This window comes from Malurus melanocephalus, unplaced genomic scaffold (assembly GCF_030028575.1).
Source record: "Malurus melanocephalus ecotype Western Australia unplaced genomic scaffold, MMel_1.1 scaffold_96, whole genome shotgun sequence".
NCBI classification, from domain to species: domain Eukaryota; kingdom Metazoa; phylum Chordata; class Aves; order Passeriformes; family Maluridae; genus Malurus; species Malurus melanocephalus.
Genome location: NW_026623328.1, coordinates 2,080,273 through 2,097,428, shown reverse-complemented (window position 1 = coordinate 2,097,428; position 17,156 = coordinate 2,080,273). Strand labels below are relative to the sequence as shown.

Here is a 17,156-nt window from a genome sequence, read left to right as displayed (position 1 = left end):
CCTTCCCAAGTCATTGCATCATACCCAGGTGCTCCCTGTCATCCCAAACTCTCTGCCACTGCTGCTTTCCTCCCTGCATGTGAGATCACAGGGATTTGGGGCTGTGGGTTTTGGTGCACATCCTTTATCCTGGTTTATCTGTTCCCTTTRGGATGTATTTGTATTTTATCATGGTTTACCTGCTCCCTTTGGGATGTATTTGTATTTTATCCTGGTTTATCTGCTCCCTTTGGGATGTATTTGTATCTTATCCTGGTTTGTCTACTCCCTTTGGGATATATTTGCATTTTATCCAGGTTTATCTTTTCCCTTTGGGATGTATTTGTTCCTTCTCAAGGTACTTCTGAGGAGCAGACCCCAGGCAGCTGTTGGGCTGCAAAAACTTCTGTCTGGTGGGCTGGGATGGATAGATCTCTTCAGAGAAACATTTTTAAGCTAAAATTCTTTCTTAAAGTATTTATTTATTTGGAATAGCTTTCCTTTTGTTTTTTTTTTTAACTGCTTAGCTAGTTCCTCAAGGCATTCCATCCCCAGCAGCATCCCGTGGTGAGAAGTTTTCCCTGGATGAATGCACAACCTTAGCTCACCTCTGCCAGGGCAGGGACCTGGCACTGGAGCATCACCAGTAATTTTCCACCCATCCCCACGCTGTGGAAATACACCCAGGCATGGAAAAAGCCTAGAAGGGAATAAAGAAGACACTTGGCCAGTAGAGCTTGGCCGGCTCCCAGCTCAAGGATGACTTCAGGTTCATCCCAGATCTCTGGCGTTTGGCAGGCTCGGCTGCCTCGGCTCCTACGAATGGGACAGGCCAGCAGCATCCCTGACAAAACCCCATGGCTTTGCTGTGAGAMAAAAAACGGGAAAAGTGGTGTTTTTGAGGGGTTTGGTTGGGAATTTTTTCCTTCATTCTCACTGCAGAGCAAAGGAGAAAGGGAGAAGGGAAAACTTGACACATAGGACACAGCGAGGGGGAGGTTGGGGACAGCGGGGATGTGACGGTGGGAGGCTGACAGTCCCTTTATGAGGCTCTAATTGCTCCAGCCAAAACCCACATCAGCCTGAAGAGTGAAAGGAGGTTTTTACGAGGGCAATAAGATGTCCCAGCCTGCCGAGGCAGTGATTGCCAGCCGTGGCCCCGGGCTGTGYGAGGAACTCCTGCTGCAATTCCACAATTCCACTCCAGCTCGGCAAGAGGGTCCAGCCCGTGGCGGTGCTAATCCATTTTACCTCAGCGGTGCAGCAATAACCCCAGAGCCATCAGCACCTCCCACTGCCGGCGGCTGGAGAGCACAAAATGTTCCCAGACAAGGCTCCTCACACCCTGCACGGCCCCGGCAAACAAGGGCGGCTGCCCAAATCCCACAAGCATCCTTCTCCCAGCAGCTTTCCACGGAAAACATCCTCCTCAGGGAGTCACTRTCCCCAGCCTGAGTCCTTGAAAACTCGGATTCCTGTGCTGAGGGTGGTGAAACATGCTGGGAAGGGGGCACCAAGGGCAGACTGAGGTTTGTGAAGCTAAATGATGGGAGAGTTAAAACCCAGGACCATCCAGTGCATCCAGCATGTCCCAAGGAGATGTTTTTCCATAGGATTTCTCCCGATGCGGGACAGTAAGAGCAGCTTCAAAATGCAGTTCCTGGAAGAAGAAGCCACCCAGGACGCGAGGACCATCTCCATCTCGCTCTGCTGGGTGTAGAAACTCACCAAGGCCCGTTTTCTCTGCATCCTCTGCTTCAGGCAATGGTTGTAGAGGAAGAAAACCCATCAGCAAAGTGGTGCTGCTTCATCCATGCCACAGCACAGCAGTTAATCCCTGGGGACAGGCTGATGAAGGCTTGGCCAAGCTCCAGGGTGAGGACTGGCAAGCCTGAGCAGGATCAGGAGCCAGGGAGGGTTGTTTGGTGGTGATGGATATGAAGGAAAGAAGATAYTGCCATTGCCAAGGTGGCTGAAGGGAGCTGCAGTCACCAGGATTTCACCCCACGGGAGGAATGAGTCAGAAGGAGCCAGTCACAGGGGCGACCACAGGGATCTGTTATCACCAGGATCTGTTATCGCTGCAAAATCTGTCTCATGAGGGCATCAAAGCAGCTCCCTGTGTGCCAAAAGGAAGGGGGAGGGAGGACAAGGAGGACAAAGACTGTCCTTTGTGCCGGGCAAGGAGGGTTCTGTGGCACTCAGCCCCTCTGGATGGGGCAGGAGGGGCTTCGAAGYGCTGTGTCCTTCCATTCCAGAGCTCCTTCTGCCCATCCTGACAGCCCAGGGGTGGGGGAGCTGCGAGGGGAAGGTCTGGGCTCAGAGTGTGTTATTCACCTCGAAACTATGTGAGTAAACAGAGAAGGCTCCTCTTCCCAGTCCCACCTCAGCAATTAGGCTGCAGAGTGGGGCAGACGAGCCCGAATCCACCCTGGCAGATTACTGCTCTCTCCTCTGGGGAGTCCTCCACCCAGGAGAGGAGGACAGTGAAGCTCCACTTGGCCTCCTGGGCCATCTCCTCCTATGCAGAGCTTCTTGGAGATGTCCCACCAGGAGGAAATCATCCCTTTCCCAACATTTCTGGTGTTTTTATCGCCTCTGTGGCCCTGCTCGTGATGCTGAGCAGCAGCGACACTCGCGCTCGCTCTGGCATGGGAGCCCACTGGAAAGAGCCCAGCTGGGAGGAAGAAGAGAAGAGATGATCCTGCAGGGGAGGGACCTCCCTGCAAGCCCAGCTAAAGCCTCTGAGCTCCAGGGATTTGGATCCTGACACCTCCATCAGATCCTGACACCTTCCACTCCTTGGGGTTCCCGCAGGAGCTTGGCTCTTACCCGTGGAAAACCTTCACCCACCTCGGTGTCCTCTTCACCATCAGTGCTGAGTGCTCCTAGAGGAGGAGGAGAGACCACCCTGGACTATCCCAGAGGGAAGAGAACGGCCTCCACAGCGGGGCTGGGAGCCTTGCAGAGGACTGGAACATTTCCAGGATTGCAGGCACAGGAGAGGGAATGAAATGGCCAAATTCGTCACGATTCCATGCCTGTCCTCCCACACAGACCAAAGGAATGTGAAAGATATCACAGCAATGCCGTGCAAACACCCTGCAGAGGTGAAGCCATTGCTGACCCCAGCCAGGAGGGAACAAAAATGGGTTTAAAGAGTTTTTTGGAGCATCTCTGTGCATCCCTGGGAGGCTTGTGGGGCCAGCTCGGGGGCGGATAGCCTGAAAACACGTGGACATCATAGACAACTTGTGGAGAACGGAGTCCAGAGGTGTTACAGCATCTTGTAGCCATTCCCACACTGCAAATCATGTRGAAATAAATTAATTAAYCATTCCTGAGTTTTAGGTACAGGCAGCAGCATCTGGCTGGCACAGACACAGGGGTTCTCTTTGGGAGTGAGGCCACAGGTGGGAGGAGAAGAGGAAGAAGGTCCAAGTGTTGCTGAGGTTCAAACTGAGTGACCTCAACCAGAACACAAAAACAAAAWAAGTTAAGAAACTGCAGCTTCCTCAGGCTGATCCCTTGCAAGGCTTACTTGGAGTTACATCATGGTGCTTATTGGGATACAGATCCCTGAGAGCCGCAGCTCCAGAGCCTCTGGAAGGGCAGCACCATCCCTGGGGATGTGGGGATKTGGGGCAGGAGGGGTGGCACCCCAATCCCAGCCATGCCCAGCTTTCCAGAGTGTTTGGGCACRGGGCTGGCTCCTGGCTGTGCTCATCCTGGGAGCTGCTGCCCAGAGCAGAGGGCAGCTTGCCAGCTTCCCTGGCTCGGCTGTCACCACATCCAAGGCTTTTCCGAGACCACAGGGTCTGAGCACGGTGGTTTCCCTGCCCTGGCTGCTCTCTTGCTCCAAACCAGGAATGCTGGGGTGACCTTGGAGGTGTCCAGGGAACAAAGCCGGGCCGGGGGCTGCTTCCCAGTGGAAGGGCAGGATGTGGAGGCGGCAGAAGGAGGGGGAATCCCAGCCCAGGAATCTCTGCTAAAGGCCTTTTCTCACGCTCCTTCTCAGGGAGAAACTGCTGTGGGAGCACCCTGGATATTCCACGGGAATCCTTGGGGTCGGGGGTGTTTCTTTCCTGCAGGCAAAGAAAGAGCAGGGAGAGGGCGTCAGGAGCATCCCCAGAAAGTGATGCCTAAAACAAGGCTCGCCCGAAACAGAGGCCAGACAAAGTGAAGAGAAAAAAAGCAAATTTAAACCAGGTCCACTGGTACACTGAGGGCAGACAAAGCCTCCTCCTGAGGCTACACCCAAAATGGGCCCCAAATCACGAGATCTTCACCTTTGTAAGTTCTGTCTTGTGAACATATTGGGCCCTAATTCTCCAATGATACCTTCCCAAGCTTGCTCCCCCCAATTCTCTGTTGTTTCCATATTTTGGGGCTCTGAGGCAGTGAAGTGCCCTTGGATTTCAGGCTCAGAGAGGAATTGTTTTGTCTAAAGATGGGAGAACAGCAATTTTAGTGCTGTGCACTGGAGAAGTACAGGAATAGGGAGTCATGAAAATASAGAAACTAAAAATCCTGAGGCATCACCACCACCTCAGGACTTCCCACAGAGGGAGCATCCAAACATGCCAAGCTGAGCGAGTCTGGCTGTGGAATCCAGTGCTGGAACCATGGACTCTGAGCCTGTGCCCTGCTGGTTTTCCTCAGCTTTGGATGGGCTCCATCCGCCCGTGGGCCACTCCGAGGGCCTTCTTCCTTCCCGCATCCTCCCCCGGGGTTTTGCAGGATTTCACCTCCCGTACTGGGAAACAAAAGCAAAAAGAAACACCGTGGCTTTTTTTTTTTTTTTTTTTTTTTTTTTTTTTTTTTTTTTTTTTTTTAAGCACAGGAACGGCATGTGAATGCCAGAGCAATAATTCAAGTGGGAACGTGGAGCTGGAAAGCGTTCAGCTCCCAAACTCGACCCGAGCCTCAGCAGTTGGCTTTGTGCTGCTCATTCATCCAMAGGGTTATTTTTGGATTCCTCCTCCTGGGAGAACAGGATTGGTTTTGTTTTCAGTGTTCCTTGGAGAGCAGCTTGCTGAGGGAATGGTTTAGCAGAGAGAAACRCTCTTGGCTGGTGGGGTCTGCTCAATTCCACGATTCTGGCTCAGAARGGGATGATGTTTCACTTCCCCTGGGAATTTATTCCCACTCTGCTCTCGCTGGGGCTCGGATATCTCATTATCTACGGATAATTRTCTATAGATAATGAGATGCCTGCATCTCTGGGTCACTGGGCCTTGCCTTTATTGCTTTCCTGGGGCAGCAAGCTGTACAGGTTGGGATTTTTATTTATTTGCCAATAACTATCGACCCTGATGGGGTCTAAATCAAAGTGTTGATGGAGATAAAGCTGGAAAAATGTTGGATGAGCAACCAGATCTGCTCATGTCCTGTTTTTTCAGAATCATAGAATGGTTTGGGTTGTAAAAGACTTTAAAAATCATCCAGTTYCAGACCTAATCTTGTCCTAGKTCAGCCTAAAAGGGGATCTTACCCTGGATGGAAGGAGGTCCAGAGGAAAGAAGGGTGGGAGAAGGTGTAAAGACCCACCCCAAAAAGCCTCAGAGAATGGGATATGACTTCCAGRGCAGGGAGAGATGTGGGAATGGGTATTTCAGAGGATGTTTGGGTCTCCTCCCCTCACTTCCAGCACTCACTGGAGGCTTGGAAGGAGCTTGCAGATTTCCAAGACTTCAACTCCTTCTTGGCTGCAGAAGAAATGCGTGGGATGAGAAAACCCTGATGTCTCTCCTCACAATAAGTGTACTTTAAATTTAACCACAATGGCAGCTGGTGGGAGTCCTCCCTGTAACCCTCCCCAATCCTCCTCCCTCTGGCTCCCGCCCCATCCCTTCATCTCTGTTTCCCTCTGCCCCTCTCCGTGGGAAATTGTCTGTACAGCTCCCTTGTTCCAATCAGCTCCATAATTAGCGTGTCCGAGGTGAGAGGGAGCTGCTAACAGGGCTGGAAGTGCCCAGGAGGAGCCTCGGGGGTGGCAGAATGGGATAAAGTCCCTCTGGGACACAGCAATAGGTGCTGGTGTCCCAAATTCCCTGTGGTACTGGGGGGATTTGCCTTCATTCCACACGTGGGACATGTTTCGGGTGTGGAGGAGAACCCCATCCATCTCCCACTCCCCTCCAAATGGCTCCTGAGCCAAAAAAAAAAAAAAATTACTGATTCAGTTCTGTCAGATAATTTGGGGGATTTAAGGAGTGGAGAGGGATTTTCTGGTCCCCAGGAGCAAACCTGAGGGCTTTTGGGAAGGGTGCTGCGTTTGAAACCTGGGGAACTGTGGGGTTTGTGGCACCTTTAAACCCCACCTGTCCCTCTCACCAGGGGATCACAGGAGCAGYTGATCTCTCCAGGACCTAGAGCAGGACTTTATGGGGAAGCAGATCAAAGAGAAGAGGGGGAAAATGAGGGGAAGGGGATGAAGGTCRATGTTTCTGGACAGGTCTGTGAGCTGGGGACAATCCACCCTTCTCCATCACATAAACCCAGCATCACTCTGAGTTGTTCCCTCTTCGAGGGGCTTGAATCCTCCTGAGGGGCTTAATTAGCACCAGCACAAACTGGGGAGCAAACTGGGGGCAAAAAAATGACCTTTTTTGGGGTATGGGAGAGGTGGTGTGGCTGGGGAGCAGCAATGAACCCCAAATGCTGCCTGGAGAGGGGAACCCCACAGTCCCCCCTGGAGCCCCCTCATCCCTGTGCCTGCCGGGGTGGGCCCCAGGAGGGGTGTCCCAGGTCGGACAGGGATTTTGGGGACCCTGGAGGCAGTGGCAGCCTGGAGCCAGGAGGTTTCCTGAGCRCTCAGAGGGAGCCACAGCCCAGCAAAGCACAGATCGGAGACAGATGCCAAGAAAATTGAAAACCACACGGCCAAAATTGGACTAAATGAGTCAAATCCTCACCTCCCCAGGCTCACAGCAACACTGTGGGGGTGCTGAGATCGCTCCCCATCCTTGGGTACCAAACACAGAGGATGCTGATATCTGGAGGAGCAAAAAGAGTTGGAATGGCCGTGGCCTGAGTGGGAATCACCRCCAACCTTTCCCCCAAAGCCACATTCCCAAGGGCTTATGTCTTTCAAAATTAATTAAAAAATTAATAATTAATAAAACTAGTTAAGTAAAAATGAAAAAAAAATAAAATAAAAATGAAATAGTGGGGAGTTTGTTGAGGTTGCCTGTGCTGATTGATGGTGCCTGCAGGTTTGATGCCTCAGCAAGGAGCTGATTTGAGTTGCTGACACAGACAAATCGCACAGGAAGTGGAGAGAAGGAAATTCAGAGGCAAAAGAACAAAACAGAGCAGGTATTTGATGAGACAACAGGCAGAAACTCCCTTCTGTGCCAGAGAAATGTAAGAGTGAGAAAAATATTGTTGAATTTTAGTTTTCAGAGTCCAGCTGGGTGCCTGGCAGCAGGGATATGGCCAAACAGGAATGAGGAAAGGTGTTTCTATGTAAATGTATGAGCCAACTCAAGCTGAAAGGGATTATCTGCCACGTCGGGGGAATTGTGATTCTGTTCAGCAAGGTCAAAATTAACACCGATAGTTTCAATGCCTRTAACTCCAAATAACAAGCTGTATTATCCACCTGTTTGCTCTTTTAATACAAAATAACTATTCAACATTGCATGCTGATACATAACATCTCATAATTAAATGYCATGACTATTTTCTAATTGCATTGCCATTTGACCAAAGAAAACATTAATTGCAGCAGTTTGATCGATGAACTCCAGMCAAAGCAGTTCAGAGCCAAGGGACTGGGAATTCAGCACCAGCTCCCAAATCCTTATTTTCTTTGCTGCTGCCACAAAACTGCTATAAATTAAAGCTGGAAGTGGAAAATAATGCTTGTGAGGCCAGGGAGAGGAGAATTCAAACCCTACCTGCTCGGTCTTTGTTCAACAGAATGATGAAAAATTGGAATTATTTATTTTTCACTTAAAAATCCTGATTTCTCACTGCCTGAGGGAGCTGAGCTTCTGCCACTGCTTCACTCCACGGCCTTGGGCAACGCACYCAGGATCTGTGTCACTGGGTTAATCATATTTACGTGCCTTTTATGAGGGTTAATGATTAGTCCGGGAATGTTTGCACGGACTTTTCCAGACGCGACTCCTTAGACGAACGCTACGTGTTAAATGCTCGGGGCTGCGGGGGTTAAATGCAGGAAGGAGGGGTTTTGCTTTGGGGCGGGGGCTCAGAAGGATCGCCAGCCCCTCAGAGATTGCCAGCGAGACCCGCAGCTTCCCGCTGTTCCTGTGAGAGACGGGAAAGCGATTTTTTGGGGACAGATGGACTTTGGGGACAGACTCCGGCCATGTCCCGGTGTGGGGGGAGGCTTTGGGGGAGCTTTCCCCGTGCTGAGAATCCTCTGTGAGGGGGAGTCTCCTCTTTCAGGGGGGATCCCTACGGTGATGGGGAATCCTCTTAGTGGATTGTGTCCCCGAAATTCGGGAATAAAATTCCCGAACAGCAGTGTAGAATTAAGAGACAGACACTATGATCTGCCTCGACACAGAGCGATTGACTCCGCCCAAGGTGCGCTCCTGGCTCACGGTGATACCCATCTGTATTAACGGGCGTGCAATTCGGCAAAAAATTGTTACCGTGAGGCTGTTCCTTCTCCGGSTGAGCCGCGCACGTGTTTTTAACGATTTGGTACCGCGGCGGCCACGGAGCGCCTGAACCGGACCGGGCAGAGCGGAGTTGGTACCGAGCCCTGAGCGTTCCGCACCACAATCAGTGACCTGGGATTGATTTGGGGGCGGTCTGCACTGGGGGGTCCCCTCCTTGGGGGGGCTCTAATGGGGCTGCCTGTTAGTGGGGGATTCTTTATGGGGTTCCTCTCTAATGGGGCTGCCTGTTAGTAGAGGGTCCTTAATTGGGATTCCTCTCTAATGGGGGCTGCTTGGTAGTGAGGTGTATTTTATGGGGTCTCTCTCTAATAGGGCTGCCTGTTAATGGGGGATCCTTAATGGGAGTCTCTCCCTAATCGGGATTGCTTGTCCGTCCTCCATAATGGGGTCTCCTCTTAATGGGAGAATATTTCCTAATGGAAACTGCCTGAAATGGCGGTCCCCTTAATGGGGGATCCGTTCAATAGGGATTCCCTTTAATGGGAGCTCTATATAACGGGGCATCCCTTAATGCGGCTCCCCCCAGCGTGGGCTCCCCATGCGACCCCTCCTCTATAACGGGGGGCTCCTCCCGCCGCGGGTGACCCCGTAACGTGGCTGATGTCACTGTCCCGGCCCGTCCCCGCTCCGAGCGCACGGGCAGAGCCCCCGGCAGCTCAGCGCACATGTGGCGGGGCTGTCCCCTCCCGTGCCGTCCCCTCCCCTCCCCTCCTCCGGCCGGCCCACACGCACACCCGGCCCTCCTCCTACTCCGCCCTCTCCTCCTCGTCCTCCCACTTCCTCCGCAAAACGCGGGCTGCCGGCCGAGGAGGGGCAGAGCCCCCCCGCTCCCGCCGAGCCCCCCCAGCCGAGCCCGGAGCGATGCGCCGGGGGAGGCACCGCGCCGCTGCCGCAGGTGAGTGCGGGCCCGAGGGATGCGCGTCCCGCGGTGGAGCGGAGGGATGCGGGGGCAGCGGGACGGGGGGACCCCCAGCCTGTCCCCCGCTCGTCACAGGACTCAGTCTGCGGGTGAAACCCTCGAGCAGCGGGGGAACCCTGCACGCCTTCCTCGGGATCATCTGGTTCTCGTTGGGCCATGCCCGGGAAAAACGGGTCGCAGGCTCGGGATCCCGGGATTTTACCCATTTATGGACACTTTGGATCATGCGGCTGCTTGGCAGCGTGAGTGCGCTCAAGCTCCTGCGAGAGGGTTATTTTGGGGGTCGCCGGAGTGTCGCCCACGTGAAAGCGGTGGCCGTGGGTGTGCGGAGGGGACAGGACGGACACAGCCACCCACCCCCGCCACATCCGTACCTCGTGCCCTGGCCAGCGCAGGGGGGGTCCCGGCCGTGACCGTGGATGTGACATCCGTGGGTCGGAATGGGATCTGTGAATTTTGGAGAGCTTTTAATCCCCCAAGTACAAAGGGACGTAGTCACTGAGCCCTTCTGTGGCTGCTCAATGCTCCGCGAAGTTTTGGGGKTTTTTTCATAAAATTGAATATTTCTGGTGTGTGGGGCGGGGGGGTTTCAGCCTAATTCGGAGACAAGCCGTGCCTTGGTTCACGCATTCCATAAGGATTCTGAGCCACCTTGGTCCACGGGAAGGCTCCGGCTCGGCTTCTGCCCGCCCGGGAGAAGCGCGGGAGCTGCAAACTTTGTGGAGCAGGGACAAGACGGGCAATGAGGGAGCCGGGACCGCTGAGGCCTCTCGCTTGTTCCCCCAAATGACCGAAACGGGGCGGGGGGAGCGATGCCGGTGATCTCATCCGAACCCGCCGGAGATGGGAAAGGTGACCTGCTCGGCAGGGTCCCAAAGTCCCCGCGATTGTGAAACCGAGATTGCAGCCGCCGGGAATCCGCCTCCCTTCCCGGTTGAGAAGCCCGTGGATTTCGGGGTTTCGGGGGGACCCAGGAGCTCCCCCCGCCGCAGCCCCTCGGGGGTGGCTCGCCGGGGCTGGGGGCGCTGGGTGCCAGCGGCTTYGGGAGATTTTATTTCTCGATTCCTGCGGGTTGGCCGGGAGCTGGCGGCTTTCTCGGCATCACGTGGCAATGGAGGAGGAGGAGGAGGGAGGCGGGAGACTGCGGTGAGAGGTTCCCGCTGCGGGGCATCGCATCCCGGGGAGGAAATTCCGGGGAGCCTGCGTGCCGCGCCTGGCCGCCCCGCTGATAACACACACGGGCGCATTGTTCGGAGCTGCCGGAGCAAAAAGAGATGGCCGAGGTGTTCCCAACAGCCTTGGCAGGCCGAGGAGCCCGGCGGAGCGGGGACGCGAGCCCTTCGGTGCCCTTTGGACACCCGAAAGGCGGCAGATAAGGTTTTCTGAAGCCCGCGGGAGTTTACCGGGGAGGTTTCGCTGGTGGCGGCACGTGTTCTCCGCGTTTGGTTTTACTTTTACTCCCTCCCGGCCAAGCGGCCCCTTGTGGGAAAAAACCAAAACCCGGAGAAGAAGAAGGAAGGGGGGGAAAATGAAAAGAACATTTAAAAAAAAAGGAGGAATAACGGGTTGTGTTTATTCCACCCGCTGCTTTTCCCAGCCGTGCCGTTTCGGAATTACTGGCTGTGTGTGTTGCGGTTCTTCCAGGCATCCCCCCAGCCCCGATTCCCACGTGTCCCTCTCCTCCCGCGCTGGCTGCAAGGCGGATAACCCCAGAGGGAAAAGGCTGATGGTGACAGCAAAAGCAGAGCTGKTTTTTTGGGAAAAAGCGGGGGTTGGCAGTGGCTGGGCAAAGCCCCGGTGGATTTCATGGAAAGAGGGAGCCCGTGGGTGCCCTCACCCTAATTTGATTAAAGAGCCCAGCCCGATCAGATAATCCACGTTCCTGGCTCCCGCCGCTGCTGGGGGATGGCTCGTCCTGCTCTGCATCCCCCCAGCGAGAATTTAAATCGGAGCTGGGTCCAACAGAGCGATTGCATCGTGCCCCGGTGGCGTCACCCTGTCCCGTGGTGACAGCGGGGCCAGTGTCACAATATCCCCCCGCTGACCCCGGGGCACATCCCCCGGGGCTTCGGGGAAAGGGGAAGGAGCAGTGGGGAAGCGTCGGGACTCACAAGATCCTGGATTTCTGTCCCAGCTTGTCCACGTCCCATGCGCCTCCCTCCCACGMCGCATCTCCCAGGGAGACGGATTTAAACACCACCCTCCCGAGAGATTCCTTTTGGAAGGAAAATATCCCAGTTTGGGGCTTTCTTCTGGATTTTTTTCGATTTGAAGGGAGCTGTTTTTCCTGGATCCAAGTGCTGGTGAATTTAATCGGTCTTGGAAATGACCCCGAGGACTTAACTTGAGGATAAAGCTGCTGGAAATGGTGTGGGGGAGCTGCTTCCAARGGTGCAGGCAGGAAGGGAAGCACCGACCTTCCCGTGGGAGCTTTCAGAGGATTCCAGGATTCAGAGAGAAGCGGGGTCCTTCCTGGAAGGCAAGAGATTGTTGAAGCCTGCATGAGAAGCCCACCGGGAAGGCTCTGTGGGCTGCTTTGCGGTGAGCAGGGGCTGGGCAGAGCTGCAGCCCCACCGCCGGTCCCTTATCTCCCCCCACAAGTCTCMCCCCATATCTGCTCCGTTTCCCCTGCTGCTGATGTGGCTTTTATCTTATCTCCATGTGCTCTTCCTCCATTTCCTCCTTGGCTTCTCTGCCAACTCTGCCACAAAAGGCGAGAAAAAAAAATCAAACGTGGAGGACATCCTACTGCAGAGGTTTCTGGGCCGTGGTGGGAGACATTTGGGAGCATGCTGAGTGATGCTCAGGTGTCCTGGGTGATGTGCAGGATGCTCGGGGGGATCCTGGTGGATTGTCCAGTGATGCTCAGGTGTCCTGGGTGATGTGCAGGATGCTCGGGGGGATCCTGGTKGATKGTCCAGTGATGCTCAGGTGTCCYGGGTGATGTGCAGGATGCTCGGGGGGGATCCTGGTTGATGGTCCAGCGGTGCTCTGGGGCTCAGGTGACGCTCAGGTGTCTCAGTGGGATGCTCAGGAGGGGTTGGGGATCCCAGGTAATCCTGGGAGGATCCTTGGGATGCTCAGGGATGCGGGACAGCGCTGGGACAGGCTGCCAGCTCCACCTGCTGGCACCCACCCCCTGTCACTGTGCCCACCCCACAGCGGCCCCAAATCCCCCTAAGGGWGAGGGTGAGCTGCTGCCTTGGGGCAAAAACCTCGAATTAGTTTGAAAGGCAAAGCTGGGATGGGAATTTTGGGCATGCTGTGTCTGTGTCTGCTGGCTCCTCACCTGARCTGACCCAGCTTTGCTCCCTGCTGCCTCCAGCAGACGCTCTTTGAGGCTTTGGAACCAAAGCTGCTGGAGATTTCCAGGGCTTTTCCAAGGAGACAGATGGAGAAATGCCCAGCCAGCATTCCAGGATTCTYCCTGCTTAGCAGGTCCTATGGAAAAGGGGAGATCCCTGCACGATTAAAGTGCCCAGGATTGCAGAAAGTATAGGAAATTCTGCACATCTCCAGTTAATGCACACACAATTGTCGGACCTGCAGCAACAATTCCCTGTGGGGAGATTCCCTGTCTCGATCYGAGGCCTGCCTGATGCACTAAAACTTCATGCTAAGATTATTTCTAGTCGTTTTATTTGTGTTTTCATCCAAAATAACTCGTTTGGAGACAAAATATTAGTCAAACCGTTCTTAGACATTGTTAGTTTGATTTTTGCTATTTTTAGTTCCTCTTTTTACCGGGAAAAGAAATGATGTGGGAAGAGCTTTCAATCTTATGGGTGTATAATTTTGTCTCAACCAAACTGAGTCTGGGAGGTAGTACAAGGATTTATGCATATTTGGAGAAAAAACAAAAAAAAGAAGAATGTAGTAACTTTCCATGTTCTACCTCAGAAGGATTTAAATTTATGACAATGTGGCTAAATTTTTAAGAGATATTAACTGGAGAATTGAGTAATCTAGGCAAAAATAATAGAAAATGTCACATGRTTGTGTGAAAATTGTATGAAAATCACCACCATGGAAGAAAGTCTGGAGCGAGCAGCAGCAGAGAACCGACGGAATGTTTGAGTCACTCACGGTGGTGTAAGAGGCTGGAATGTTGATGGTTAAAGAATCCAACAATGGACCAGGTGCAGAGGGGAGGACGCTGCAGAGATAAGGGAAGAGGCTGATAACAGACAAATCCTGCGGGGGAGGTGGGATTGTGCTGTGCCTTTTGATCCTGCTGTGAGTGGCTCAGCTGTGAAAATTCCCCTTGCCCGCAGGTATTCATCCCTGCTGATGGGCCATAATTGGCCTCTCCACTGCACTGACACAGCTTCAAAGGTGTCACGGGCAAACAAATCCTCCGAGGTGTCCCGTGATCCCCACATTGCATCATCCCGAGGAAAACTCCCTGCYCCAGGGGAGGAACCTGGGCGTTCCTGGGCTTATCAACCCCTGGAATTTGGTGTTTGCCAGGCTTTATATCAACCCCTGGAACTTGGTGTTTCCTGGGTTTATATCAGCCCGTGGAACTTGGTGTTTCCTGGCTTTATATCAACCCCTGGAATTTGGTGTTTCCTGGGCTTATCAGCCCCTGGAACTTGGTGTTTCCTGGGTTTATATCAACACCTGGAATTGGTGTTTCCTGGGTTTATATCAGCCCGTGGAACTTGGTGTTTCCTGGCTTTATATCAACCATGGAACTTGGTGTTTGCCGAGCTTCCCCAGCCCAGGGATTTCCCCATCACCGTGGAATTGCAGCAACCGAGTCTTGTTGCAAGACCCACGGGTGATGGGATCTTTCTGCTCTCCCCTTCTCCTCTTACCTTTCTCTCTCTCTTTGTTACACGTTTTCTGAAGCGTTTGTTTTTACGCTTTTATATTGCTGYGTTACAATAGATAATAACCAAAATAGCACCAATTTTTTTTAAAAATAAAGCCATCGTGTATATAAATGTATAGACACTGATCATTCCGTGTCGTTTTGKGGAGAGCTTAACGGTGGTTACCGTTAGTRAACGTTAGTAATCGTTAATTACCGTTAAGTGACGTTGATTACCGTTAGTAACGAGGGTATAAAAGCCGTGGTTGGGGTTGGAATAAACGAGATTTGCAAGATCATCTCTGGTGGTCGTTGTGCTTTTAAATGGTGACTGCGACATGGTTTCTCTCTAATCACCCCCCAGGGATCTGTTRACAAGAACCTGAGTTACCCTCACCTTGGGGCGGGTTGTGACCCTGTGTCACCCTGTGCCACCGCGGGCTGTGGGGCTTTGCTTTGCTCATGGCTTATTCTCTCTCTTTTCCAGTGAGGCCAGCTCACCTCTCCCCTGGGGACACCGGCAGCACCGTCTGAATGGCCTCCAAGCGGTACGCGGAGTCTGCAGACCCCGTCATTTTCACCAAGCTACCTCGTGCGGAGCCCGCCGCCGGCTTCCTGCCCGGCAAAACCCCKGGCAGACCCGGCCCCGCACCTCACCCTGGCTCTGAGAGCCGCTGCAGCTACAAGGGCTCCTACTTCAGCTGCCGTCTGCAGAGCCCCGAGGGTCCCGAGCAGCCCCCGGCCCGCTGGAGCCCATACGGGCAGCACGGCCCCGGTGCCATGAGCCAGCCTGTGCCGSCCGAGGGGCCGCTGCTCAGCTTCCTGCTGTACCCTCCGGACAGCCTGGGCGCCAGGCTGCAGGCTCTGAATGCCCGCAGGAGCAAGGACAGCCTGGCCCAGGAGCAGCTGCCGGCCGGGAAGAGGCCGGACAGCCCCCGGTGCCCCTTGCCGGTGGCGGTGAACACGGCGGCCCCGCTGGCCGTCCCCAAGCCGGTGTACGGAGCCCCCCCGTGCTTCCTGGCTGCCAGGAGGGCTCTGCCRCTGCACCAGAGACCGGGGAAGGCAAACTGGGCTCTGCCCCCGGCTGCCCGCCCCGGTGAGCCCCACAAGAGGGGCCCGTGCTCTGAGCGTGCCCTCCCGCCGCTGTCCCCCGGCCTGGCATTGCCTCCCCAGGAACCGCTGGGCTCCCCCGCTGCCCTCCCCACCTACTACGTCACCTTTGATAAGTACGGGCCACCCCCCGGCGCCCCRTTCCTGGAAGCACACTGTCCCTCTGCCCAGAGCCAGAAGAAGGTGCTGGAGGTGCCCAGCCTCGGCCCGGAGCCCTGGCCCAAGCTGCAGCCCCCCGAAGCCGGCCCGGTGAGCCGGGAGAGGTCAGCGATGTGCTACCCACCGCCCCGGTACCCGCTGTCACCCCGCAGACCTGGCCCCCTCTATCCCCCTGGGGGTGAGCCCGCTGCCCTGCCCGGCTTTGGCTATGCCCCGAGGGAGCCCTTTTCCAGCACCTACCTCAGGGCCCACGCCCCGAGGAGTTACTTCCCCAGCCCCTTGGAGCGCTTTGTGCCCAGGGCAGCAGGTGCCAGGGCGGTGGCATCGCCTCCTGCCCAGCCGGGGGTGGCACTGAGGGACGCTGAGCTGCCCAGGGACGCCGAGCTGCCCGGGAGCCGCGGCTATCCCGGGTTTGCCATCGATCCCGGCGATGTGGCCACGCTCCACTCCTCGGTACCCGGCATGGAGCTGGGCTGTGAGCCGCACGGGGAGGACGGGCCGCGGTGGCGAGCGGTGGTGAGGCGYAGCAGCGCTTTCCAGCCCGTCTGCAGCGCAGAGAAGCTCTGTGGTGGGCTCACTGAGACRTTTCCCAAAAGAGAAGGGAGCTGGGAGGAAGGCAGGCAAGGCGAGCAGGAGCAGCCGTACCCTGGGAGGAAGAGCAGCAGCCCGGCCGGGGGAGCAGGGAAGGGAGATTCCTGCACGGTCCAGGGTCCAGCAGAGGAGCTCGCCCRCCCTTCTCCACCCGTGACCCCTGCCAAGGGGCTGGAGGAGCCCAGGGACACCAAGGTTTTGTCATCCTCCCCACCCATGCCGGTGATCCACAATGTCTTCAGCCTGGCACCGTACAAGGAGTTCCTGGAGATGGCCAAGRGCACAGACACCATCCTCCTCTGCAGGAAGCATCTGTGGGAGGAGTCCCCACCCCAAAACAGGGGTGGCTGCCAGGAGCCTGCTGCCCTCAGAGACGCCTCGGTGGTGTCCTGTCTGAGGTCAGGCAGCGAGCAGAGCCAAGGGCAAAGCTGTTACAGAAACGTCCCTAAAAAGCCAAAGCCTGAGCCCCAAGAGCCGGAGGGTCAGGAGGGCAGCCCGGACAGGATGGACAGTGAGGAGCTGTCCCCTGAGGACATGGTGCTGGACCTCAGCTTGAAGAAGACACCGGTGGAAGCTGAGGAGAGCCAAGGACCCCTCAGCTGTGCAGAGGGGCCGGGGGACCAGGAGGACGAGGAGGAACAGAAAGAGGCCATGGGGGGGAAAGCGGGGGCAGTAGAGGGTGTGCAGCCCCGGCTGCCTGAGCGGGACTCTGGGGACAGGGGCAGCTTCCAGAGCTCAGCCACCTTCATGTTCCAGAAATACAAGCTGCTGCCGTCCCTCCCACCCGGCACGGAGCTCCCCCGGCAGGACGGCAGCCCCCAGACCCCCCAGACCCCCCGGCAGGATAGCAGCTCCCAGCCTCCCCGGCAGGACAGCAGCCCCCAGCCTCTCCAGCAGGACAGCAGTCCCCAACCCCCCCGGCAGG

General features: G+C 55.3%; 1 protein-coding gene across 1 annotated transcript in view; it reads left to right on the top strand.

The window, feature by feature from the left end:
- Positions 1–9,412: 9,412 nt before the first annotated feature.
- CUNH15orf39 (chromosome unknown C15orf39 homolog) overlaps positions 9,413–17,156 on the top strand; it is a 10,761-nt gene continuing 3,017 nt past the window's right edge. The window contains exons 1-2 of the mRNA XM_057368764.1: positions 9,413–9,531; positions 14,859–17,151. Coding sequence (XP_057224747.1) covers positions 14,906–17,151 — 2,246 coding nt within the window. The 5' untranslated portion in view covers positions 9,413–9,531; positions 14,859–14,905. The remainder of the gene's footprint in view (positions 9,532–14,858; positions 17,152–17,156) is intronic.